The sequence below is a fragment of the Amia ocellicauda genome, chromosome 15 (assembly GCF_036373705.1).
Source record: "Amia ocellicauda isolate fAmiCal2 chromosome 15, fAmiCal2.hap1, whole genome shotgun sequence".
Lineage (NCBI taxonomy): Eukaryota > Metazoa > Chordata > Actinopteri > Amiiformes > Amiidae > Amia > Amia ocellicauda.
Genome location: NC_089864.1, coordinates 15,302,244 through 15,314,904, shown reverse-complemented (window position 1 = coordinate 15,314,904; position 12,661 = coordinate 15,302,244). Strand labels below are relative to the sequence as shown.

The 12,661-nt window shown below is 45.6% G+C and overlaps 1 protein-coding gene across 1 annotated transcript; it reads left to right on the top strand.

The window, feature by feature from the left end:
- Positions 1–5,189: 5,189 nt before the first annotated feature.
- On the top strand, positions 5,190–12,028 carry LOC136771829 (receptor-type tyrosine-protein phosphatase R). Its single transcript, XM_066724367.1, has 5 exons — positions 5,190–5,911; positions 6,290–6,591; positions 8,291–9,114; positions 9,269–9,593; positions 10,499–12,028. Exons 1-3 carry the CDS (start codon positions 5,851–5,853, stop codon positions 8,522–8,524), a joined length of 597 nt encoding a protein of 198 aa, XP_066580464.1. The 5' UTR covers positions 5,190–5,850; the 3' UTR covers positions 8,525–9,114; positions 9,269–9,593; positions 10,499–12,028.
- Positions 12,029–12,661: the final 633 nt, after the last annotated feature.

Genomic DNA, 12,661 nt, shown 5'->3' with positions numbered 1-12,661 from the left:
CTGATCGCCTTCCACCGCGGAAACCTCGTCCTGGTGCAGCTCCCGCACTCTTATCATGTCCTGTGTGTCTTTTTCCTGTCCTGCCTTAGTCCAAGGGCAGTCTCAAATAGCTAGGAGTGTAATCAGTCATGAGTGGGAGCCTATGGTGGCAGCAGGGCCATGGGTTGGGGATAGGCTGCCTGCTTAATTAGGCAGGTGTGCCGCATTAGGTGCAAAAAAAAACCTTGTGCATAAGTTTAAAAAGAAACATGAATAATCAATCAATAAAACAATCAGTGAAATTAAAACACACGTGAACAAAGTAAAATAAATGAAAACCAAGGTGATAAGGAACATATCGTGACACTTATACAGTAATAAAATATTTAAAATATATTCGCTTTGTCACATCTCAAAACAAGATGAGGCCCTTTTTGTCCCCTAAACCCATTTTGCCCCCTAAAAACAGCTTCAAAGTTGACTTAAAAAATAGGAGCTGAAAAGCATTAGCAGATTAGCATCTGTGAAAGAATCATAGCACAGACATTTTTATTTATTTATTTAATCCAGTGAAAGGTTTCATTATTTTTTTAATAAATTCAGAGTTTCACATTTTGTTTTAAAATACGAAAAAATGTGAATCTATCAAAGTGTACATTAATTTTTTGGTCAGTGTATTAGTATCAGTAAGTTTTGTTGGTATTGCTCTAACACTGAGATGTAATTAAGTTAATGATATGATATGGCTTATGATCACAATGTAGCAATAAAACTAAAAGCAACTGCCAGCAATAGAGTATTTGTGGGGAACGATATTGGATACACGTCAAGCAGGTATCAGAGCAGCAGAGACATCATAGTTGTGCTTGAGTAATTTCTTTAAATTAGCATAAAGCAAATTTGTTGCGACTGCCAAGGTGTGAGCATGTATTGATGGAGAAAGAGAGATGAAAATTAATGAGGTTTGCCAAGTGAGACAGATGACAAAATCTCAAGGAGCATTTTGTTAAAACCCACCTGAATATATGCCACAAATCATGATAAAGTACTCAGGATGTTTCGTTTCCCTTCGTAGAGGAGAGTTAATAAATAAACTATGCAGTATATTTATATTACCAAGCTTAAAGCAACAGTCCAGAATATATTGTCTCAAATATTTGAAAATGTCTATGGCCATTTATTTCATTAATTAATTTAATTTAATTTAATTTAATTTAATTAATTTTATTTATTGTATTAATTTCTACCAATAAGTTCACCATATAAATGGAACATTGAGTAGAAGGAGATAATTGGTTAACTACTGAACCGAGAACATTTATAATGACCAGGTCATTATTATTATTATTATTATTATTATTATTATTATTATTATTATTATTATTATTATTTCTTGCCAGACGCCCTTATCCAGGGCAACTTACAACATAAGTGCAAAACAAAGTGCAAAAATACAGAGAAGTACAAGGCATCAATCATTACAAATTCAATTTAGCTAAAACAGCAATTCAAAATAATACATTTTACAAATTCCAATTTACAATTTACACAAGTACAGTAAGTGAGGTCCTACATCCTAGACGGTAGGAAAGCTGTCAAGATGTAGGGTCACAGTCAAGGCTACGGGAAAGGGAGCAAGGAGGTAAACAATCAAGAACGCGAGAAGCATAATAAGAACTGTGAAGTGCTATCTAGCAGGGATAGAGGACTAATATTACAAGTACTGTCGGAAAAGATGCGTCTTGAGTAAGCGCCGGAATGAGGTCAAGGACTCTGCTGTTTTGACATCGGTGGGCAGGTCGTTCTACCATTTAGGGGTCAGGGATGAGAAGCAGCGGAGGAAGGAGAGTGGAGAGGAGGTAGAGTTAGTCTTCTGGCACTGGAGGAGCGCAGTGGTCTGGAGGGGATGTATGGAGAGACGAGTGACTGAAGGTAGCTTGGTGCAGTGTGGTCGAGACAGCGGTAGGTGAGGGTCAAAGTCTTGAACTGAATGCGTGCCGGTATCGGGAGCCAGTGGAGGGAGCGGAGCAGTGGAGTAGCGTGTACGAATCGTGGCAGAGAGAATATCAGACGAGCCGCAGAGTTCTGGATGAGCTGGAGCGGCGGTTAGTAGATGTAGGCAGGCCGCCCAGGAGGGAGTTGCAGTAGTCCAGGCGGGAGAGGACCAGGGACTGGACGAGTAGCTGAGTCGAGTAGTCGGTGAGGAAGGGACGGATCCGGCATATGTTGCTCAGGAAGAGCGCAGGATCGAGGGTGACTCCTAGATTTTTAGCGGAAGAAGAAGGAGAGAGTGTGGTGGATTCCAAGGGGATCGAGATGGGGAGGTCAGCAGAAGGTGAGGAAAAGTCAGGGAAAAACAGGAGATCTGATTTGGAGAGGTTGAGCTTGAGGTGGTGCGAGTGCATCCAGGCAGAAATAGCAGACAAGCAGGAAGAGATGCGAGAGGGGATGAGAGGGTCAGAAGAGGGAAAAGACAGGAAGATCTGGGCATCATCAGCATAGAAGTGGTAGGAGAAACCATGGGAAGCGATGAGGGAGCCCAGGGAGCGAGTGTAGAGACAGAACAGGAGCGGGCCCAGGACAGAGCCTTGGGGAACACCTGTGAGGAGAGGTTGGGGGTGGATGAGGAACCTTGCCATGTCACTTGGTAGGACCGATCACTGAGGTAGGAGGAGAACCAGGTGAGAGCAGTCCCAGAGATTCCAACTCATCCAGCTCATCATAGTGATGCGCCAGGGGACAAGGGCGAGTGGGCAGTCCCTGGCAACCATTGTGGCGGTGCGCTGACAGCTCTAGCTGTCCCAGGCACGGCCGGTTCCTGAGGTGGACAGGACTCGCCTCATGGATGCCCCTATCTCGCCGGGCTTCACTTTTGGCCCCTCTGTGGAGGTCATGCTGACACGCACCCTCCAGGAGAGGGAGCAGTCCCTGCAGCTGGCCTGGGTTTATCCTATTCCACCCCAGGTCCAGCAGCGCAGGCAGTCTGTGGCAGCTCACCAGCGGCGAGTCACCCTGACCGTAGTTCCCAGGCCACAGCCTAGGCCGCAGGCCGGACTACAGCTCAGGCCACAGCCCCACCCACCTGCCGATCTCCGCCAGCGTCTCACAGGCAGGCAGGCCCCTCCCTGTGGCTCGCCACCCTGGCCCCACGGCAGCCCACCGCAGCTTGTGGTAGGAGGGGACCCAGACCGACCCCACCTCCTCCACCATCCGAGCCCCATCCCTGAGGCACTTCAGCAGCCTCTGGCCCACCCTAACACCCCCCAGCACCTCTCAAATTCTGCACCCAAGACTCTTAGGTGCTCCAAATTATATCAGTTGGCTACTACTTACAATTTCAGACACGTCCACCCTGCTTCCAGGGTGTGGTGTGGACGCAAGTGAGGGACCCATTGCAGTGTGTGGCGCTTCGCATCGATATCACCACACTCCTTTATGCTAGAGAGAGTTGCCTCCATACGCACGTGTCTCTCCCTCTTCCAACTCAGAGCTCGTGTCAGGATGTCCCTTTGCCAGAGGCTGCTGGGCCTCCTAGCGGCTGCATCACAGACCCTCCCCCCTCCTCCAATTGAGGCCACTGCAGTGGTGGTTCAGGTCTCTCAGGATGCACCCTCGCTGCGATCAAGCACGCCGAGTCACAGTTACTCCAGCGCGCTGGAAGGCCCTCCGTTGGTGGCGGAGCCCTCACAATTTGACCCTCAGTGTACCCCTGGGGCCAGTCTACCACTGAGCATCATGACGACAGATGCCTCCAACAAGGTTGGGGAGCAGTCTGTGATGGACGTGGAGTCCGACGCAGGTGGACAGAGCCCGCACAGGCCCTCCATATCAACGTCCTGGAGTTACAAGCAGTACTCATTTCCTGCCAGTCCTGCAGGACAGACATGTGCTGGTTGATAAAGGACAACACAGCGGTGGTTGCCTATATCAACAGGCAAGGAAGTCTCCGGTCTCACAGACTGTACTGTCTAGCATGCCATCTGCTTCTGTAGGTGCAGCCACGGTTCCACTCCATCAGAGCAGTTCACCTCCCAGGCCTGTACAACACAAGTAGTAACCACTATTCAGTCGGCGAGAGCTCCCTCTACGAGGTCGCAGTAGTCCAACCACTGGCAGATGTTTAGCACCTGGTGCCAAGATGGCAGTCAAGATCCAATTCATTGCCCTATTGGGGTCATATTGCAATTTCTACAGGAGCTGTATATAGTGTATCTGGCGGCCATCTCTGCATTGATGGCGAGCCCCCTGGGTCTCATTTCCTGGCTGTGCAGTTTTTAAAGGGAGCTCGACGGCTGCGGCCTCCTCGCACCCCTTCACTGCCCGTATGGCGTCTTGATGTAGTCCTGGACGCTGAAGCTGGTGTCACTTAAGACTGCATTTTTGCTGGCAATCACCTCTACAAAACATGTGAGCGAGTTACATACACCCATCATTACCATGGCCTACGAGTCCACCGGGATCCCGGTGCCTGAACACCTAGTGGCCCACTCGAATCGAGGCGTTGCCACATCTTGGGACCTTTTTCAAGGCGCCCCCTTGGTAGATTTCCATTTGTGTCCCCGGGTGCGTGTGTCCCTGCTGATCTGGAAAAGCTCCTCTGGTTTGATGTGGTCGAAGCCCTTCATGATTTTGAAGACTTGGATCAAGTCCCCACTTATTCTCCTCTGTTCCAGGGTGAAAAGGCTCAGTCTCTCAGTAGGACATTCCCTTCAGACCTGGAATAAGTCTGGTTGCTCTCCTCTGAACTGCCTCTAGAGCAGCGATATCTTTCTTGAAGTGTGGAGCCCAGAACTGCACACAGATGAGCTCTAACTAGTGCATTGTACAGTCTGAACATTACTGCCCTTGTTCTCAATTCTACACTTTTGACAATATACTCTAACTTTGTGTTTGCCTTTTTTATTGCTTCCCCACATTGTTTGGATGGAGAAAGTGAGGAGTCCACATAGACTCCTAGGCCTTTCTTATGCGTTAATTCATCTAGTTCTATTCCTCCCATAGTGTAATTATAGTGGACATTTTTGTTACCTGCATGTATTACCTTGCACTTGTCCACATTGAATTTCATCTGCCAGGTGTCGGCCCACAACTGAATATTATCTAAGTCCCTTTGAATAATAAAATACGTTGCCTTACGAGACCGCCCTGTATATGCTAAATTAATTTTTATTTAAAAATATAATTCATCTTGGGGACTATTTCCACTGATTAGTTCAGTTTTTTGGTGGGAATCAGTGATTAAAACTTGAATTTGCAAAGAAAAGGCAACCTCTCTGAATGTGTTTTCTAAATTAACATCATAGTGGTGCTGTTAGCAATCATGGAGAATTGTCCTACAATTGTACAAATAACAGTGTTTCACACATTCTAGAAAGCCATGGAAAACAAGTTTGACAATTACAATAATCTCAATATCTTTACATACATGGCTCAATTGTAGAGCACACACACACACAGTTCCATCACAATCTACAATCTAACGATGTTGCGTCTCCTGGGAAGTCCAATCTGCACTTTTGTATTTTATTTTAAAGCAATAAGAGCACACGCACGTATAACCATCCAGGAAGCAGTTTGCAGGAATCTCTGAATGCATGTCGCTGGAGCGGGAGACTTCCCCATATTAATTATGCATCAGTTCTGTCCCTTCACTGCACTGTAAGGAGCTGCGCCAGCATCGGCTACAATACATTGAGATGACTGATGCAAAGACGAATCGCCATTGCAAAACCAACCAGCCCTAGGATCATTGCAATCGTCTCCAGGTGAACCGGGACTATAACCGCACGGCTGATACTACGGTCGCAGCGGAAGAGCCATTCTGACAGCTGCTTTGAATGCGAGCGTTACGGAGTGAACACGCACACAAACATGCAGGGAAGAGGCGCCTTCCTGGCTGCTGTTTACGTGCTGCTCCACCTAAAGATTGCAGGTAAGAGTTCATCATTCATACCGAGCCAACTGAGTGTCGGATGATTTTCGTCTCAACCCCCCCATGGCATGTGTTTATTTTGGTTACTGGTGGTGGGCAAAAGCTTATCGATTGGTATCGTGGCTTCGAGCGGTATTCTAACAACCTTATTAATGTTATAGCTGTGCAAATCGCGATATTGCTCTCTTTAACCGAGTTGCTTGATCAGTAATTCAATGAAATTTTAAAAATATATAATTGGGATCTGTATTTGACAAAATATGACTAATATCCTGACTAAACCAGAAGGAATTTAATTTTTTTTTTTTTTTTTTAAATTAATGAAAGTGTGGTGTGGGTTTCCGAAATTGTGACTCGTTGTTGTTTGTCTCTTTTCAGGCTGCTTTTCCGGGGATAATGATCATTTCCTAGCAATACACCGGCGCAAGTCAGAACGGCCCATTTTAATCTACCGACATGTGGAGGACATCGAGAAAGGTGCAGGCATGGAGGCCATGGACAAGCAGAATATTTTCCATTCTCCCTCACATGCCAGGATAAGTAAACTGCGGCCAGGAATGATGGTGAAGTCCAGGTTTCCTGATGCGACTGATGACCAAACCATCAGCCTGTTAGCTCGTACTGACCATGACCTGCAGGTGGAAAATGCCCCCGTGTCCGCCAGACACTTGGTCACCATGGTAGGTTGTTTGCTTTTGGTATTTTCCTCGTAGATCGTTTACTCTGAGAGTAAAGTGACACATGTGAGAAAGTCATGCTTTCGGGATAAGAGTTAGAGGAATCCTAGGGTAATTAGATCCTAACCAGCCCTTAGACTCAATAATTTAACAGGAACGCTCTTTAATCAAAAAGCAATGAGGTTTCCCAGCAAGAGATTAGCGACATCACTTTTTGATGAAAAACCTTATGCAAATAATTTCTGAAATGAAAGATTAATCCTCTAATCCCAGGTATATGGGAGAGGAAGTCATTACCCTACATAGCTTGTTCTTTTAGCCATTTTAGCCAAATGGTTCTTTATTTAAAAAAAAAAAAAGTGATATTGGAGCAGGAATTATAAGATTCAAATCTACATAGTTTGTATTGTTCCTTATAAAATTATAAAATTATCAAATGTAATAGGAATTATTTGGACTTTAACTGAAACTCACATTTTAACCTCAAATAGATTAGTTTCTGAGTGAAGACACATCAAATCACAGGTGTACAGTAATTATTTGTGACAGAATTAATGTGAAACTAATATCAATTGCTTATATTGATACAATCAGAATGTTAAGCTTCTTTTGAGTTACAAAAAGTGATAGATATTACCCCCATTCCATTCGGCCTGTTTTTCGTTTTGGAATAGCAAGCATTTCTTTAGTCTTTGTATAATGTTTGCCTTCTTTGTGTAACACTATAATTTCAGTGTGGAGCAAGAGGTTAGAAAAGTACTTGTGTTGTTCAGTGTTAATTGGACAATTAGTGTTATGTGTCAGTGATGACTTATCCTACTCATTATTTATCCAGGCTTTGAAGAAGTAAACATTGTAACACAGTGAATATTTCTGTATACACAAAGACACAATTTGTATGATTTGTTATTATTATAAACTAACATGATTTACCCCTAAAATGCAATGAATATTGCTAAATGATCATTGTTCAGGCAGGGGAATAAATACTTCTGTCTTTGCCTGTAGTAATATCTTCTGTGTGTTAGCCATACAGTTAGTTGAGCTGTATTTCTTGGGAAAGTGGGCCTCTAATTGAGTCTGAGATATTCAGTGATTTATAACTATGGCTGTGCATTCCTCTGAATGAACACTTTAAAAATCTAGTCAGCTAATTGGATAATGCAGCCTCAAAACCTGCACGTGTAGCAATCAATTACTTTAAGTACAATATAAGGATATTGGTTGTTCCAGAAGCAATTGAACATCTTTTTAGTACTTATTAATTGATTTTCCTTTTGATGATTGACTTATTAGTGTTTCAATTAGTGTGATGGTATTCAAGGGTATTCAAGGGTATTCAAACTCTATCTATCTATCTATCTATCTATCTATCTATCTATCTATCTATCTATCTATCTGTATATCTTCATCTGTGTTTTTAAAGTAGCACTTAATCAGCAATCAGGAACCATATCCAATTGTTATTTTATGTACTGTAGACATTTGAAGATTAGGCTGTTGATTGAAATAATCCATCATACAACAATGTATTTAAATACTTACAACTAATTGATTTGTTTGTTTTGTTGTTGTTTACTATAGCAATTGAGGAATTTCAAAAGTGCACAATAACCTACATTACAACAATAATAAGACAAGTACTGTTACGTTGGACACTTTCAATCTCTTTCTGTATGTCCCTTCTTCTATCCGCTCTCAGGTTCTGGCTCCATTCCTCACAGACCACAGGACATCCCAGAGTTCCTTGCATGCTGTCTTTGGTTCAGCGCAAATTCTGGTGGCCCACTTTACTCCAGGATGTCACCCGCTTCATCGCCGCATGTCCCATATGTGCACAAAGCAAGTCTCCTCCCTAACTCCCGGCTGGTTTATTAGGGCCACTTCCTATTCCAAACAGACCCTGGTTGCATATAGCCCTCGATTCCATTACTGATCTCCCCAATTCAAATGGTTTTACCACAGTACTTGTAGCCATGGATCAGTTTTCCAAAGCCTGCCGACTAACTCCTTTGAAATGTCTCCCCACAGCTCTCACCACTGCAGACTTCCTGTTTTCCCAGGTGTTTCGGGTGTATGGATTGCCAGAGGAAATAGTTACCGATCGTGGTCCCCAATTCACATCTCGGGTTAAATATCAAAATAAATCTCTCCTCAGGATATCACCCACAAACCAATGGGCAGACAGAGAGACTTAATCAAGAGATGGGATGCTTTCTCCGTACCTACTGCAGCCACCATCAGTCAGACTGGAGCAGGTTTCTCCCCTGGGCAGAATGTGCACAGAACTCTATCATACATTCTTCTACAGGACTCACCCCATTTCAGTGTATCCTAGGCTACCAACCTCCGCTATTTCCTGGGACTGATGAGAGGACTGATATTCCAGCAGTTGATGATTGGTTCCGTTGGAGTGCCGAAGTCTGGCAGGCCACCCATGTCCGTCTACAGCGCGCTATCCACCAGCAGAAGCTGCAGGCGGATCGTAGAAGGAGAACAGCACCCCAGTATCAACCTGGTCAGGAGGTATGGTTGTCAACACGGGACATACGCCTCTGGCTTCCTTGTTTTATTGGCCCTTTTAAAATTCTCAGACAGATTAATCCTGTGACGTACAGATTACAGCTACCTTCCCATTTTCGAATCTCACCATCCTTTAACGTCTCCCTTCTCAAACCAGTCAGAGCTGACCCCTTCACTCCCGTTGCCGACCCAGCCACTACACCTCCTCCTCCTCCTCCCATTGAACTGGATGATGGTCCTGCATATGTGGTCATGTCTCTCCTCAGCTCTCGATGGGTTCGGGGAAGGCTTCAGTATCTAGTGGACTGGGAGGGGTATAGACCAGAGGAGCAATCTTGGGTACCAGCCTATGACATCCTTGATCCCTCTCTCACCTCGGATTTCCATAGAGACCACCTGACTGCGCCGGCCCCCCGGCCTCATGGATGTCCTCGTCACCGTCTGTCACAGGCACTCGGAGTCGCCCGTAGACAGAGGGGGAGGTACTGTGATATCCACTGCCTGACAATTCCCAGTTCCACCACCAGGGGCCGCCCTTGTCTTTCCTTTGTCTGTCTCTGCTCCCTGTTCTCGAATTCCGATCATTCAATAATCATCCTTGTGTCACCAATTACCTTCCACACCTGTATATTGTTTCTTTGCTCATTAGTTCTTGTATTTCAGCTCCATTACCGCACTATTTCTATTTAAGTCTTGTTCGCATCTTTGCAGCAACTCCTAAGCTTCCTGTTCCTAAACGTCTACTGTTTTTCTAATGCATTTCGACCTCTGTGTTTATGCCTTACGGATTTCCCTACTAGTCTCGTTTGCACGATCGCCTGACCTCCTGACTGTGACATTACTATGCCTCTTGTCTAGCCCTTTTTGTACCACGCACTGAATTCCTGGCTGTTTACCTGCACTTGGATCCCCTTGTCTTGTCTGCTGTTATCCCCTGGCATGACAGTATGCAGGCTGCCACTCTCTGAGGGTCCATTTCAAATGTACTGGTTGGAATTGTTCAGAGCTTTACAAACAACACTCTTATGACATTATGGTTTTGTGACTTCTACAGCTCTGTTAGTGTGTAGACAGAGTAGCATTGTTATCATGAATCTCCCCTTTCCATCGGCGTGCAAGCTTATAATTTATTCATGACAGAGGCCTACTGTGTGTAGTGTAGAAGGCACAGTAAATAAGACTGAAATGAAGAAGATGAACAATAAAGGCACATATAGCCAGATCTTGATAAATGCCCTGAATTACATTTGGAGACAACACTGAAAGTAAATACAATATTACATTATTTAACTGTATCTAGTACTACTTTCCTCATGTACCAGGCAAAATCTGTCAAATGGTTTGTTATGTTTATTTGCTCATCCAGCTGTTACACGCCCCTCTACAGGCTGCGGTTTCCCTCCTGGAGCTTCATCAGGCATCAGCGGAGGATTCCCTCTTTTGCACCCTGCTCTCCTTTATCACGGGTGGCTGGCCAGCCCGGGTGCCCGACGAGCTAGTATCATTCGCCAGGGTCAAGGAGGAGCTGTCATTCTGGAACAACACCTGCGTGGCCCGTGGTCACTGCACAGTTGTGCCAAGCACTGTACATGCAAGAGAGCTGGCTATGGCTCACGAAAGCCACCTGGGCATCGACAGGCTGAAGCAGCGGTGTCGGGACCTCGTGTGGTGGCCTGGTATCGACCACGATGTTGAGGCAATTGTCAGGGACTGTACAGCCTGCCTACTCAGCAGGAAAACCGGCCAGCCCCACCACCCCTGCAGCCTCTGACTTGGCCATCTAAACCCTGGGAGCACCTACAGATGGACATCTGTGGGGAAATACATGGTGTTCCCCATCACCAGCGCTAACTTGTGTTCATTTATGATCTCCATTCTAAATGGCCTGAGGTCTTTCCGACTGGCTTGGTCACCTCTCAGGTCATAATCAACATTTTAGACGACGTCATCTCCCGCTGGGGGCTGCCCCAGGCCATTACTACTGACAATGGGCCACAGTTCGTGTCTGCGGAGTTCAACGCTTTCCTCAGCGACAAGGGGATCAAGCACATCCGCACCGCCATATATCACCCGCAGGCCAACGGAGGAGTCAAGCGGTTTAATCAAACCCTAAAGAACGGCATCCAAACACATCTGGCCCAAGGCTGCGCATTCCAGACAGCTCTACTTCAGACCCTCCTGCACTACAGAGCGACCCAGCACTCCACCACAGGGGTCTCGCCAGCGCTGCTAATGTTGAGGCGAGAGTTGCCACTGCCGCTGGATAGGCTGCGTCCACCAAAGCCGCACCCTCCTGCGCCTGCTACTCACACCAGGGTTTGCCAGTGCCAGCATCGCATGAAGCAACGGTAAGGCAAGGCCCACATAGTTAAGCCATCAGCTATACGTGTCTCAGACTGGGTCAGGGCTAAGCGGCCCCACCATAGTAACAAGTTCCAGTCCTTCTGGTCTTCGCCAATGCGTGTAAGCAGCCAGCTGGGACCAGACACTTTTCAGCTTCAGGACGGGTCCCGGTGGCATGCTAGCCGACTGCGTAAAGTGCCACCTCCAGCAACTCAGCCAGTACCTTTTGGCCACCATGGAACTGATTTCTGGCCCTCTGGTTCTGTTGACGTTGCTGATACTGGCAGCCCGGCGCCTGCTGTGCCTACGGCCTGGCCTGTACGAGTTCAACAGCGCCCAGGTCACCTGCAGGACTTTGTGACCTCTTTCGACACCTGAACTTGGGGCGGGGAAGGTGGGGGAAATGTTATGTTTATTTGTTATGTGCTTTGTTCTGTTTTACGACTGGCATGTTTTACTACATCGGTAATGTTAGTTGCCGTAAGGGACTGTGCATGCAGGGTTGACGGAAGGGTTACCTTGCGAGGGAGAGATGTAAGCTGAAGTCAATAAATGCTCAGTGAGTTCACCTGAATTACTTTGTTTGAGTCGGTTTCTTACACCATAACACGGTTATTGAAAACAAAGGAGTTGAATTAGCTTGTGACAGTCCTGCATCCTGAAGACACTGTAGTCTTAATGCAAGCAGTCCTGCATTTACTACACTAGTGTTGTGTAGTATTTTATCTTGGTTACGATTGTTCTTGTGTTGAATTTGTAATGGTGATTTTCATACGGTTAAATGCCTTCTACCAAGTCTTTCTTGTTAAAAAGTGCAGGCTGCTTCATGTTAGTACACTTATATCATAATAACCCCTGTAATAATGCAATTTCAGTATAGTTGCATCTAATGAAGGCCTTAATGATAGTCTTTTAATACTGTAACTGGAGTATACTTACTATACCTGCATTGTTTCTCTCTGGCATATTTATTTAATTATGGCCTGACAGCACTCTTACAAATGATAACGGAGGGTAAAAGCCTAAAACATAACCTCAACCTCACTCGCAGCATAGTAATCTATTGAAAGGGTCACTCTCTGGGCAGCCTGCCGATCGTGAATATTCTGCTTCTGAGAAAAACGCCCCGAGTTGTAATAAATCTTCTCCTTTGGCTGCTATATTCTATGGCCAAATCGCGAGATCCGTCCCCACAGGCAGGCTGCCT

What these genes read in the sequence shown, in the direction of transcription:
- LOC136771829 (XM_066724367.1), top strand. Translation starts at nt 5,851, where the DNA reads ATGCAGGGAAGAGGCGCCTTCCTGGCTGCTGTTTACGTGCTGCTCCAC. An exon ending in GCTCCACCTAAAGATTGCAG is followed by an intron (nt 5,912 to 6,289) that starts GTAAGAGTTCAT and finishes GTCTCTTTTCAG; the next exon opens with GCTGCTTTTCCGGGGATAAT. An exon ending in CCAGACACTTGGTCACCATG is followed by an intron (nt 6,592 to 8,290) that starts GTAGGTTGTTTG and finishes ATCCGCTCTCAG; the next exon opens with GTTCTGGCTCCATTCCTCAC.